The 12,212-nt window shown below is 37.3% G+C and overlaps 2 protein-coding genes across 2 annotated transcripts; both read right to left on the bottom strand.

Annotated features, from left to right (window-relative positions):
* Positions 1-2,462: 2,462 nt before the first annotated feature.
* LOC124414738 (GPI mannosyltransferase 1) lies at positions 2,463-4,227 on the bottom strand. The gene has a single exon (XM_046895779.1). It carries the CDS (start codon positions 4,064-4,066, stop codon positions 2,888-2,890), a length of 1,179 nt encoding a protein of 392 aa, XP_046751735.1. The 5' UTR covers positions 4,067-4,227; the 3' UTR covers positions 2,463-2,887.
* A 315-nt stretch (positions 4,228-4,542) lies between these two features.
* On the bottom strand, positions 4,543-5,536 carry LOC124414739 (cx9C motif-containing protein 4). Its single transcript, XM_046895781.1, has 3 exons — positions 5,391-5,536; positions 5,137-5,273; positions 4,543-4,713 (listed from the first exon to the last, which is right to left on the bottom strand). The coding sequence occupies exons 1-3, from the start codon at positions 5,446-5,448 to the stop codon at positions 4,690-4,692; spliced, it is 219 nt and encodes a 72-aa protein (XP_046751737.1). The 5' UTR covers positions 5,449-5,536; the 3' UTR covers positions 4,543-4,689.
* Between the last annotated feature and the right edge of the window lie 6,676 nt (positions 5,537-12,212).

Genomic DNA, 12,212 nt, shown 5'->3' with positions numbered 1-12,212 from the left:
GTAATAATCATGAGAAGAAAACAAAAATATAATAATAGCGTGTAGGTAATAATAATTAATATCTAATTTTGCATTGTAATTAACGCAGATTATCATTGATACTCTATTGATAACAAGACCTATATAGACATTGTATAATAAGTTATTACGCATGTACGAAGTCACGTTTTCATAATTTGTATAATATGTAAAATGTGTATTCGTACATGCGTAAGAAATAAGAGTGGTGTGTAAATATTATAGGATAACGTAAGGGTTTGAAAACTTTTGGTGCATGAAGGATTGAAAAAAGCTGTTGCTTTTTCAAGAGCAACCCGACTGCTCTGTTCTAAACATAAAACTACGTCAATTTTTCAGTAATAATAATAATAACAAGTATCAATTACTCAATCCAATTGTGTAAATAACTTCTGTTATGTCTATCACGTTTTTTCACACTTTATAACCTACTCGCAGAAGTTAATTACCGTTTTAAATTTGGATAATTCCTCTATGCATGTAAATACATAGGTATATGTAAAGTGTAATACAAAAAGAAAACACCGTTCAGAGGTGTTAGCCGATTCGTTCGATTACTGTAATTATAATTATCATTACGGTATATTCCGTGAGTTTGAAACGAATCGTCATAAAGCAGTTCAGGTGTTGAATTACTTTAAGTACGACGGTGTGCCAATAATTTCTTATTTTACTTTATTTCATTTTTCTATTATTATTCACATCTTCAAGCATTTGAATCGTTTCTACCGATTCTTTTCTTCGTTAATACCCAATTATTTTATGCCATTAGCTTTTCGCCAACGCTATAATAATCAAAGAATTTTTCTGTTTTTTCGCGTAGCAATTTTCTCTGCTACCTTCGTCGCACTCGATTCAAACCAGTCGGTATTATTATTATTATTATTTTTCTTGTTGTTTTGTCACATGTGGATTATAAAAGAATCCATACCGATATTCATCTACGCGTTAGGAAGTTGAATCTTTTTCTAATTATACTAATACGCCTCCGAACGAACATTTTAATTATTGTCGGTTTGAAGCGGAGGCTGGAATACATACTTTTTCTGTTGCCAAAGAGAATTTATATTTTATGTGTTTTATTATGTAATAATTTTCCTGACGTGACATACAAGCGCGCATGCATAAATATACGTACATATACAATATACCTATATGTATAGTTGTTAGTTTAAAAACATAATCACAGAGTGCTTTAATTTGTTTTAAATATTTTTAATGTCAACATAAGTTTGCATAATTTTGTTTATTCTATTTTATATTTTATTATCTCATTTGCAATACAACATTTGTTTCCTGTGGTACTTCAAAACAACTCTGTACATTATTTTGCAATTATAATATTTTCTCTATACTTTCGTTTGTATTAATATTACTATTATTATTATTATTATTATTATTATTATTATTATTATTTATAGTCTATATAAGCATTTGAATAAAGTATGCATCTACAAATGACTAATCTATTACGATATAGCCATTATTTTATATATTTTTCATTAAATAATGTATAATCTGTACTGTTCTTATTTTATTCATCTCATGCCATATTCATCTATACACGAACGAGAGAATCACTTGCATGTATATTTTAATAAAAAAAAAAAAATCCCCTTGATATATCGTTAACAATGCAAAGATAAGAATATTGGGAAAAAAAATAAGAAATCAGTTTTCACGGTAAGTTACTGTAATCGGACTGTTGTACATATTTGTAAGATATGTATTTAATCGTCTTTCTCAGAGTGATATATATATATATATATATATATATATATATATATATATATATGTACATAGTCATACATATATATGATATATATAGATATATATATATATATATAAACTCGCGTCGACGTCGTGTAGCAAAATTGAGAAAAAAAATAAAAAAATAAAAAAAGGCAGAGTAAACGTATAAAATTATGCGTGCCTCTGACTCTCTTTGTTTCACTTTTATTATTCTTGTTTCCGATGTAACGGTGATGTTTGTTTAACAAGAAAAAATAAAATTAGAAAAAAAAAAAAAAAGTAATTGAATAAAATAAACAAAGTAAGATTTTCTCTTAATTTACGTTTGCAGAAAAAAAATTGTAATGAATATTTTGTAGAGACAAGAAATCGTCATAAAAAATAATAATAATAATAGGTAAATATAAAGATATAACATAATTAAACTACATATATTATACGAAAATTGGATCGTTTTCAGAAATTTCAATTTGTTGATTTACCGCTTTGTAACTTGTTAAATTTTAAATCTGTTTGTAACGAAGTGTGTCGTCGAAAAAGAAAATTAAATTTTTTTTTTTTTTTCAATTGATTATCCTTTATTTTTCAATTTATTTTCTTATTCCACACTTACAACACGATGCACAGTTACAAAATATTTTTATGCAAATACAAACGTTAATTTATTCTGTTGGAATGAGAACTGGCCATCGCTATGATCTGTAATTATCTAGACTATGTTCTCGGAATAGATGGAGAACGAAAAACTGCGAAAAACGTTAACTTGATATTTGAATAATATTTCTGATTATGGTCCAAGGTATGCCCTTGCTCATGGTTAAATCTAGGCTAGTAATTTAGATTTACTATAATGATATTACCATTACTATTATACTTAAAATTCCTACTAAGAATCTATCGCAATTAATTTACAAGAAAAAAAAAAAAAAAAAAAAAAAAAAACCTATCTGTAAATAAGTATTTTGTATTCCTGCAAGAATAAAATCAAGAAACATCAAGAAAATGACGAGTTACAAATGATTAATCGAACTAAATAAATAAGAACGATATGCTTCCTACCATTTGAAGGAACGTACGAAAGATGTGTTTTAGGTACGTACTATTTTGGTTGAAAATCCTACTGATTTTTTTCATCATCCATAGTCGAATGGTAACTATTCATGACGTCGATCAAAACTTTGATATTAACGATAAAAAATAAAAGTCCGGCTAGCCATATGTAGATAAAAGAATTGAACCCTTTGAACTCTAGCAAGTAGGCAGTGAACAGCCAAATACTTTGCGCGATGATCCATGCGGAGGCCAAGATCACACATCTTGAGATGCTCATTTTTAAGCGAGGTAAGCACACTGGCAAAAGGGATAAAAACCAGAAGAAATATTGGGACGTCATAACAGGATTATAAGTTACCATGACAATGGCTTGAGTTAGCATTGAAAAGGAAAGATTCCGTTTTGAGGAATACGAGAAGGACAAACCGATTAGTAGAATTAATTGGGGTAAGAATGTGAAGACTCTTTGCCATATGCCAGGAGCTTCGTTGGCGGAAAGATAAAGCATGTAAAAATACACAGAGAAATTGTGTCGAGCATCTTTGCGAATTAAGTGATACAGAAAACTTTCGTAAAGGAATTTATAGCCATAAAAATAGTAGCTCAACGACGTCCAAGTGAGAAGCGATAAAACGCAACTCAGAACTAAAGCGACTTGCTTTTTGTTTGGAAAAATGATTAGACTGTTAGATTTTCTCAATGCCAAATACATCGCCAAGCTAAAAGCTAAGGGATACAATCTAAGATGTATAGAAAATCCGTGGAGGATTCCCGCAAGCCAATAATTATCCTTCTGCAAATAGTACGCTACCAAGAGTACAAAAAACACTGCTAAAGAGTCCGCGTTTCCCCGTGTCGATATTACCATCGCCAGAGGATTATAGAGCCACAAGAAACTGCAGAAGCTTGATGTTTTATCGTTAAACTTTTGTCCCAGCAGTATCTGCCTTATCAGAATACTGATCAGTATATCAAAGAGGGAAAAAACGATTTTACCAAATTCCTGGCAGATGATAACATTGGGAATCAAAATCATGGCGATAAATGGAGTGTAACGATACGTGTCGCGATCGTAAGGCGAATTACCTTCGGTGATGTGTCTCGCTGCATCGGTAAACACCTTATAATCAACATCAGTGTATGAGACGTTGAAATTCTTATCGTGGAAATTGGAATAGGCGACAAGAACTAATCTCGCTGCAAAGGCAGCGCAGCAATGGAGCGCGAAACGTTTTTCTGCCATTCTTTCAGGTTTTCAAGTATTAGTAAGAGGTGATAGTTAAATTGAATAGACGAAAACAAAAAAAAAACAATCGTTGCTAATGTTTCATGTATTAAAATGCAAAACGAGGCTACATATCAGGGATTATGCTTCACCTGTCGATAAACATCTGTACCTAACTAGTTAACTACAATCTAGTGTTGGATGCGGCAGCAGCTTTGATCAAGCACGCTTTAAACTTCTCAAATTCAGTTTGGCAGTCACCCTTTCTAAGGTTCTCTTTGCTCACTACGCAACTGGCGTAAACTGCTGCTGAATCTTTACATTGAGCCAACAAAATTGGATACTTTCTAAGTCGAGTCTTAGCCTTGTTTACAACATCCATACTTTCGCTACTCTCACTGACCAAATTTACAAAAACTAAGACGATGGATTGGTTGGCGGTTCAACAACCGTTCGGTTTCGGTTCGGTTTGTATATTCTTTCGGGTAGTGGTATGGGAACCTCGGGATATGGTCTGAGAAAGGCGTCGTACAATGGACGACTGAAGAATATCAATAGCAACCCAGTTGTGATAAGTGGTACTCCAATGTGCGGATTTCGCTGCAGCCACGAACGTTTTCCTAGTACTGCACGTTTTGGTTTCATATTCTTTTGGTAGTTTTTCTCTGCAATTGAAAAACGAAGTTCAATTAAACAGTTTTTCCAGTAGATGATCAATTTTTTTATTCTCCTCTTTGAAATTACGCTTGGTAGGTACTTTGCAATTTTTGTCGATCTATTTGCGAAACAAAATCACGCTTCATACAAAGTTCGTGTGAATCGATGAAGGAAGACAATTTCATACTTTTCATTTCATAAATAACTTGAGTTATGAGGTTTGATAAACAGCTGAAAAAGAGATTAGAAACCTTCACACTCAACGAAATTTCAAATTTTTAAATCATCTGTCTTTCATAGATGTGCTGAAATACTGGTTGGATTAGATTTTCTAATTTTACGAAACAAAGTCTTTTGGCGGAATTTAATTCGGTTGGACAGTATGTCGATTGATTAAATATCGAGTAATTTTAGGTGCAGAATCGTCTTACGTAATCGACGGTATTGTGCTCGTAGGGTTTTGATGTGTCTATACCATCGCAAACGAGGGATTTGGTAGAGTGTTTAATACAACACTGGCGTAATTCTTCGATCACTTCCTCGCAGCGAGCAGGCTGATAAACGTTCTCTAAAATATGAAAGATAAATAATGGGATTGGTGAACACGAATTCTAACCTCTTTCGGCAGGCTAACCGGCGAGATAAAACACTTGGCGGTACGGAGTTGAATTGATACCAAGAATACCTTTTAAACACTTCTGCAGCTTGCACGCGAATTGTTTGCAGGGATCCTTAGTTGACATACATTAATCCGGGATTACTCAAGCTTTTTTAATTCGAAATAGGCTAGGCCCCCTTTTAGAACCTGCATGAAGATTGCCCATCATGTGAAGTTAGGCCAAACGAGTGAGTTTCGATATCAGTAATGCTGGTTCAGTGTTTCAGTAGTTTGTTATCGATATCTCGATAGCTGTTTAGTAGAAGCCACGCCTGATTAAATCACCTCACGACTCGCGTTGACGTATGTTTGATTGCCTATACTACAGGTGTAGCGCGTTCCATATTGGGCTGAATGCATAAAGTCATAGAAACGTGGGGTACGTGTGGAATCTGGACATCGTCACGTGTCTGTCTAGGGAGAAAATTGAGGTGTCTCAGAATCAATTACAGCACGTGTACCAATGGACGAATGATCGGGAATAGAAAAACGGAAGTAAACAGAAATCATAACAAAACTTGAAAAACGATCATTCGACGACAGAAAATCGACGTTTTGTCCGATTGAATAAATTTCGACGCATTGTTCGCAATCAATAGACGAGAGGTTGGCTATTTTTGAATAGCTATAGATTGTCAAGGAACGAGATTTGAAGTTGACATGCTGTATACTTCATGTTTACGAATGTCTTATGGAATGCCGAGAATAAGGCAAGTCGACTGGGTGACCCGTTGTCTCATACTTGAAGTGAACTGACTCTTAGTGGACGAAATGAGCCTACGTGAGAATTATTGCCTTTTTGGAATCAATGCTCGCGATTGTAGTCTCAGAATATGGGCAATGGTCGCAGTTGCCTTAGAACAGTTTAATGAAATTGATAAGTTCTGTCGTTATGTGTTGGGTGAGTTGAAGGCAAACAGTGTACAGCTGCGTCGGTTAGTCAGGGTAACATCTAAAAATCGAAGTCGCAACGGAAGTTTTTGGCTTAGAAGGATAATAATGCTAACCCTTTGGACATAAGTGGGGAATAGAAAGACATTTGAGGTTGATGAAAACAAGACTTTCATGAACTAGTCCGACGTGATTGTGCAAGCGATATCGATTAAGTGCAATCACAATATGCTGCTAGCAACACCTGTGAAATTAAGAACAAGAAACTCAAGATTTTCATCGTCATTTCTCTGCTGCTGGTCCTACGATCTTTTTGATGTGTTTTCTGAGTTCCAGGCGGTCGAATGACTCTAGAGATGGTCATACAAATCAATTCCGGGACAAAGAATTCTCGGCTCCGAAAATGACCAAAAAAAAAGGCTTACGCCTTTGGATTTTTGTCGTATATTTCGACGACTTTGAAAAGTGCTGGAATTAATTCTTTGAAGCACTATTCCGACGTAGTTTTGCAGGGGGAATCGATTGAGCGCAGTCCCAATAGGCTGCGAGCAACGGATCAAAAGTTACAGCCAAAAAACTGCAGATTTTCATCGTCATTTCTCTGCTGTTGGTCCTACGCTTTTTTTAATGTGTTTTTTGAGTTCCTGGGGTTCCAATTAGCCTAGAAACGGTCATACAAGTCAATTCGGAGACCAGAAATTTTCGGCTTCAAAAATCGCAAAAAAAGTAAGGCTAACCCCTTTGGATTTTTGGCGAAAATTTCGACCACTTTGAAAAGTGCTGCAGTTAATTCTTTAGGGCACTATTCCGACGTAATTTTGCGAGAGAAATCGATTCAGCGCAGTCCCAATACGCTGCGAGCAACGGATCAAAAGTTACAGCCAAAAAACTGCAGATTTTCATCGTCATTTCTCTGCTGTTGGTTCTACGCTTTTTTCAATGTGTTTTTTGAGTTCCTGGGGTTCCAATTAGCCTAGAAACGGTCATACAAGTCAATTCGGAGACCAGAAATTTTCGGATTCAAAAATCGCAAAAAAAGTAAGGCTAACCCCTTTGGATTTTTGGCGAAAATTTCGACCACTTTGAAAAGTGCTGCAGTTGATTCTTTAGGGCACTATTCCGACGTAATTTTGCGAGAGAAATCGATTCAGCGCAGTCCCAATACGCTGCGAGCAACGGATCAAGAGTTACAGCCAAAAAACTGCAGATTTTCATCGTCATTTCTCTGCTGTTGGTCCTACGCTTTTTTTAATGTGTTTTTTGAGTTCCTGGGGTTCCAATTAGCCTAGAAACGGTCATACAAGTCAATTCGGAGAGGAGAAATTTTCGGCTTCAAAAATCGCAAAAAAAGTAAGGCTAACCCCTTTGGATTTTTGGCGAAAATTTCGACCACTTTGAAAAGTGCTGCAGTTAATTCTTTAGGGCACTATTCCGACGTAATTTTGCGAGAGAAATCGATTCAGCGCAGTCCCAATACGCTGCGAGCAACGGATCAAAAGTTACAGCCAAAAAACTGCAGATTTTCATCGTCATTTCTCTGCTGTTGGTCCTACGCTGTTTTGAATGTTTTTTTTTGAGTTCCTGGGGTTCCACTTAGCCTAAAAACGGTCATACAAGTCAATTCGGAGACCAGAAATTTTCGGCTTCAAAAATCGCAAAAAAAGTAAGGCTAACCCCTTTGTATTTTTGGCGAAAATTTCGACCACTTTGAAAAGTGCTGCAGTTAATTCTTTAGGGCACTATTCCGACGTAATTTTGCGAGAGAAATCGATTCAGCGCAGTCCCAATACGCTGCGAGCAACGGATCAAGAGTTACAGCCAAAAAACTGCAGATTTTCATCGTCATTTCTCTGCTGTTGGTCCTACGCTGTTTTTCATGTTTTTTTTTGAGTTCCTGGGGTTCCACTTAGCCTAGAAACGATCATACAAGTCAATTCGGAAACCAGAAATTTTCGGCTACAAAAATCGGAAAAAAAGTAGGGCTAACCCCTTTGGATTTTTGGCGAAAATTTTGACCACTTTGAAAAGTGCTGCAGTTATTTCTTTAAGGCACTATTCCGACGTAATTTTGCGAGAGAAATCGATTCAGCGCAGTCCCAATACGCTGCGAGCAACGGATCAAGAGTTACAGCCAAAAAACTGCAGATTTTCATCGTCATTTCTCTGCTGTTGGTCCTACGCTTTTTTTAATGTGTTTTTTGAGTTCCTGGGGTTCCAATTAGCCTAGAAACGGTCATACAAGTCAATTCGGAGACCAGAAATTTTCGGCTTCAAAAATCGCAAAAAAAGTAAGGCTAACCCCTTTGGATTTTTGGCGAAAATTTCGACCACTTTGAAAAGTGCTGCAGTTAATTCTTTGGGGCACTATTCCGACGTAATTTTGCGAGAGAAATCGATTCAGCGCAGTCCTAATACGCTGCGAGCAACGGATCAAAAGTTACATCCAAAAAACTGCAGATTTTCATCGTCATTTCTCTGCTGTTGGTTCTACGCTGTTTTTAATGTTTTTTCTGAGTTCCTGGGGTTCCACTTAGCCTAAAAACGGTCATACAAGTCAATTCGGAGACCAGAAATTTTCGGCTTCGAAAATCGCAAAAAAAGTAAGGCTAACCCCTTTGGATTTTTGGCGAAAATTTCGACCACTTAGAAAAGTGCTGCAGTTAATTCTTTAGGGCACTATTCCGACGTAATTTTGCGAGAGAAATCGATTCAGCGCAGTCCCAATACGCTGCGAGCAACGGATCAAGAGTTACAGCCAAAAAACTGCAGATTTTCATCGTCATTTCTCTGCTGTTGGTCCTACGCTTTTTTCAATGTGTTTTTTGAGTTCCTGGGGTTCCAATTAGCCTAGAAACGGTCATACAAGTCAATTCGGAGACCAGAAATTTTCGGCTTCAAAAATCGCAAAAAAAGTAAGGCTAACCCCTTTGGATTTTTGGCGAAAATTTCGACCACTCAGAAAAGTGCTGCAGTTAATTCTTCAGGGCACTATTCCGACGTAATTTCGCGAGAGAAATCGATTCAGCGCAGTCCCAATACGCTGCGAGCAACAAATCAAGAGTTACAGCCAAAAAACTGCAGATTTTCATCGTCATTTCTCTGCTGTTGGTCCTACGCTTTTTTTAATGTGTTTTTTGAGTTCCTGGGGTTCCAATTAGCCTAGAAACGGTCATACAAGTCAATTCGGAGACCAGAAATTTTCGGCTTCAAAAATCGCTAAAAAAGTAAGGCTAACCCCTTTGGATTTTTGGCGAAAATTTCGACCACTTTGAAAAGTGCTGCAGTTAATTCTTTGGGGCACTATTCCGACGTAATTTTGCGAGAGAAATCGATTCAGCGCAGTCTTAATACGCTGCGAGCAACGGATCAAAAGTTACATCCAAAAAACTGCAGATTTTCATCGTCATTTCTCTGCTGTTGGTTCTACGCTGTTTTTAATGTTATTTCTGAGTTCCTGGGGTTCCACTTAGCCTAAAAACGGTCATACAAGTCAATTCGGAGACCAGAAATTTTCGGCTTCGAAAATCGCAAAAAAAGTAAGGCTAACCCCTTTGGATTTTTGGCGAAAATTTCGACCACTTAGAAAAGTGCTGCAGTTAATTCTTTAGGGCACTATTCCGACGTCATTTTGCGAGAGAAATCGATTCAGCGCAGTCCCAATACGCTGCGAGCAACGGATCAAGAGTTACAGCCAAAAAACTGCAGATTTTCATCGTCATTTCTCTGCTGTTGGTTCTACGCTGTTTTTAATGTTTTTTCTGAGTTCCTGGGGTTCCACTTAGCCTAAAAACGGTCATACAAGTCAATTCGGAGACCAGAAATTTTCGGCTTCGAAAATCGCAAAAAAAGTAAGGCTAACCCCTTTGGATTTTTGGCGAAAATTTCGACCACTTAGAAAAGTGCTGCAGTTAATTCTTTAGGGCACTATTCCGACGTAATTTTGCGAGAGAAATCGATTCAGCGCAGTCCCAATACGCTGCGAGCAACGGATTAAGAGTTACAGCCAAAAAACTGCAGATTTTCATCGTCATTTCTCTGCTGTTGGTCCTACGCTTTTTTCAATGTGTTTTTTGAGTTCCTGGGGTTCCAATTAGCCTAGAAACGGTCATACAAGTCAATTCGGAGACCAGAAATTTTCGGCTTCAAAAATCGCAAAAAAAGTAAGGCTAACCCCTTTGGATTTTTGGCGAAAATTTCGACCACTTTGAAAAGTGCTGCAGTTGATTCTTTAGGGCACTATTCCGACGTAATTTTGCGAGAGAAATCGATTCAGCGCAGTCCCAATACGCTGCGAGCAACGGATCAAGAGTTACAGCCAAAAAACTGCAGATTTTCATCGTCATTTCTCTGCTGTTGGTCCTACGCTTTTTTTAATGTGTTTTTTGAGTTCCTGGGGTTCCAATTAGCCTAGAAACGGTCATACAAGTCAATTCGGAGAGCAGAAATTTTCGGCTTCAAAAATCGCAAAAAAAGTAAGGCTAACCCCTTTGGATTTTTGGCGAAAATTTCGACCACTTTGAAAAGTGCTGCAGTTAATTCTTTAGGGCACTATTCCGACGTAATTTTGCGAGAGAAATCGATTCAGCGCAGTCCCAATACGCTGCGAGCAACGGATCAAAAGTTACAGCCAAAAAACTGCAGATTTTCATCGTCATTTCTCTGCTGTTGGTCCTACGCTGTTTTGAATGTTTTTTTTTGAGTTCCTGGGGTTCCACTTAGCCTAAAAACGGTCATACAAGTCAATTCGGAGACCAGAAATTTTCGGCTTCAAAAATCGCAAAAAAAGTAAGGCTAACCCCTTTGTATTTTTGGCGAAAATTTCGACCACTTTGAAAAGTGCTGCAGTTAATTCTTTAGGGCACTATTCCGACGTAATTTTGCGAGAGAAATCGATTCAGCGCAGTCCCAATACGCTGCGAGCAACGGATCAAGAGTTACAGCCAAAAAACTGCAGATTTTCATCGTCATTTCTCTGCTGTTGGTCCTACGCTGTTTTTCATGTTTTTTTTTGAGTTCCTGGGGTTCCACTTAGCCTAGAAACGATCATACAAGTCAATTCGGAAACCAGAAATTTTCGGCTACAAAAATCGGAAAAAAAGTAGGGCTAACCCCTTTGGATTTTTGGCGAAAATTTTGACCACTTTGAAAAGTGCTGCAGTTATTTCTTTAAGGCACTATTCCGACGTAATTTTGCGAGAGAAATCGATTCAGCGCAGTCCCAATACGCTGCGAGCAACGGATCAAGAGTTACAGCAAAAAAACTGCAGATTTTCATCGTCATTTCTCTGCTGTTGGTCCTACGCTTTTTTTAATGTGTTTTTTGAGTTCCTGGGGTTCCAATTAGCCTAGAAACGGTCATACAAGTCAATTCGGAGACCAGAAATTTTCGGCTTCAAAAATCGCAAAAAAAGTAAGGCTAACCCCTTTGGATTTTTGGCGAAAATTTCGACCACTTTGAAAAGTGCTGCAGTTAATTCTTTGGGGCACTATTCCGACGTAATTTTGCGAGAGAAATCGATTCAGCGCAGTCCTAATACGCTGCGAGCAACGGATCAAAAGTTACATCCAAAAAACTGCAGATTTTCATCGTCATTTCTCTGCTGTTGGTTCTACGCTGTTTTTAATGTTTTTTCTGAGTTCCTGGGGTTCCACTTAGCCTAAAAACGGTCATACAAGTCAATTCGGAGACCAGAAATTTTCGGCTTCGAAAATCGCAAAAAAAGTGAGGCTAACCCCTTTGGATTTTTGGCGAAAATTTCGACCACTTAGAAAAGTGCTGCAGTTAATTCTTTAGGGCACTATTCCGACGTAATTTTGCGAGAGAAATCGATTCAGCGCAGTCCCAATACGCTGCGAGCAACGGATCAAGAGTTACAGCCAAAAAACTGCAGATTTTCATCGTCATTTCTCTGCTGTTGGTCCTACGCTTTTTTCAATGTGTTTTTTGAGTTCCTGGGG

This window comes from Diprion similis, chromosome 14 (genome assembly GCF_021155765.1).
Source record: "Diprion similis isolate iyDipSimi1 chromosome 14, iyDipSimi1.1, whole genome shotgun sequence".
In the NCBI taxonomy this organism is placed as follows: Eukaryota; Metazoa; Arthropoda; class Insecta; order Hymenoptera; family Diprionidae; genus Diprion; species Diprion similis.
Note: the sequence above shows the minus strand (reverse complement) of the source record. Positions and strands in the feature narration are given on the sequence as shown.

Excerpts from the sequence above, each read along its gene's own strand:
- LOC124414738 (XM_046895779.1), bottom strand. The coding sequence starts at position 4,066 with ATGGCAGAAAAACGTTTCGCGCTCCATTGCTGCGCTGCCTTTGCAGCG.
- LOC124414739 (XM_046895781.1), bottom strand. The coding sequence starts at position 5,448 with ATGTCAACTAAGGATCCCTGCAAACAATTCGCGTGCAAGCTGCAGAAG. Across the intron at positions 5,274-5,390 it reads GCTGCAGAAGTGTTTAAAAG|AGAACGTTTATCAGCCTGCT; the intron begins GTATTCTTGGTA and ends TTCATATTTTAG. Across the intron at positions 4,714-5,136 it reads AGCACAATACCGTCGATTAC|AGAAAAACTACCAAAAGAAT; the intron begins GTAAGACGATTC and ends TTTCAATTGCAG.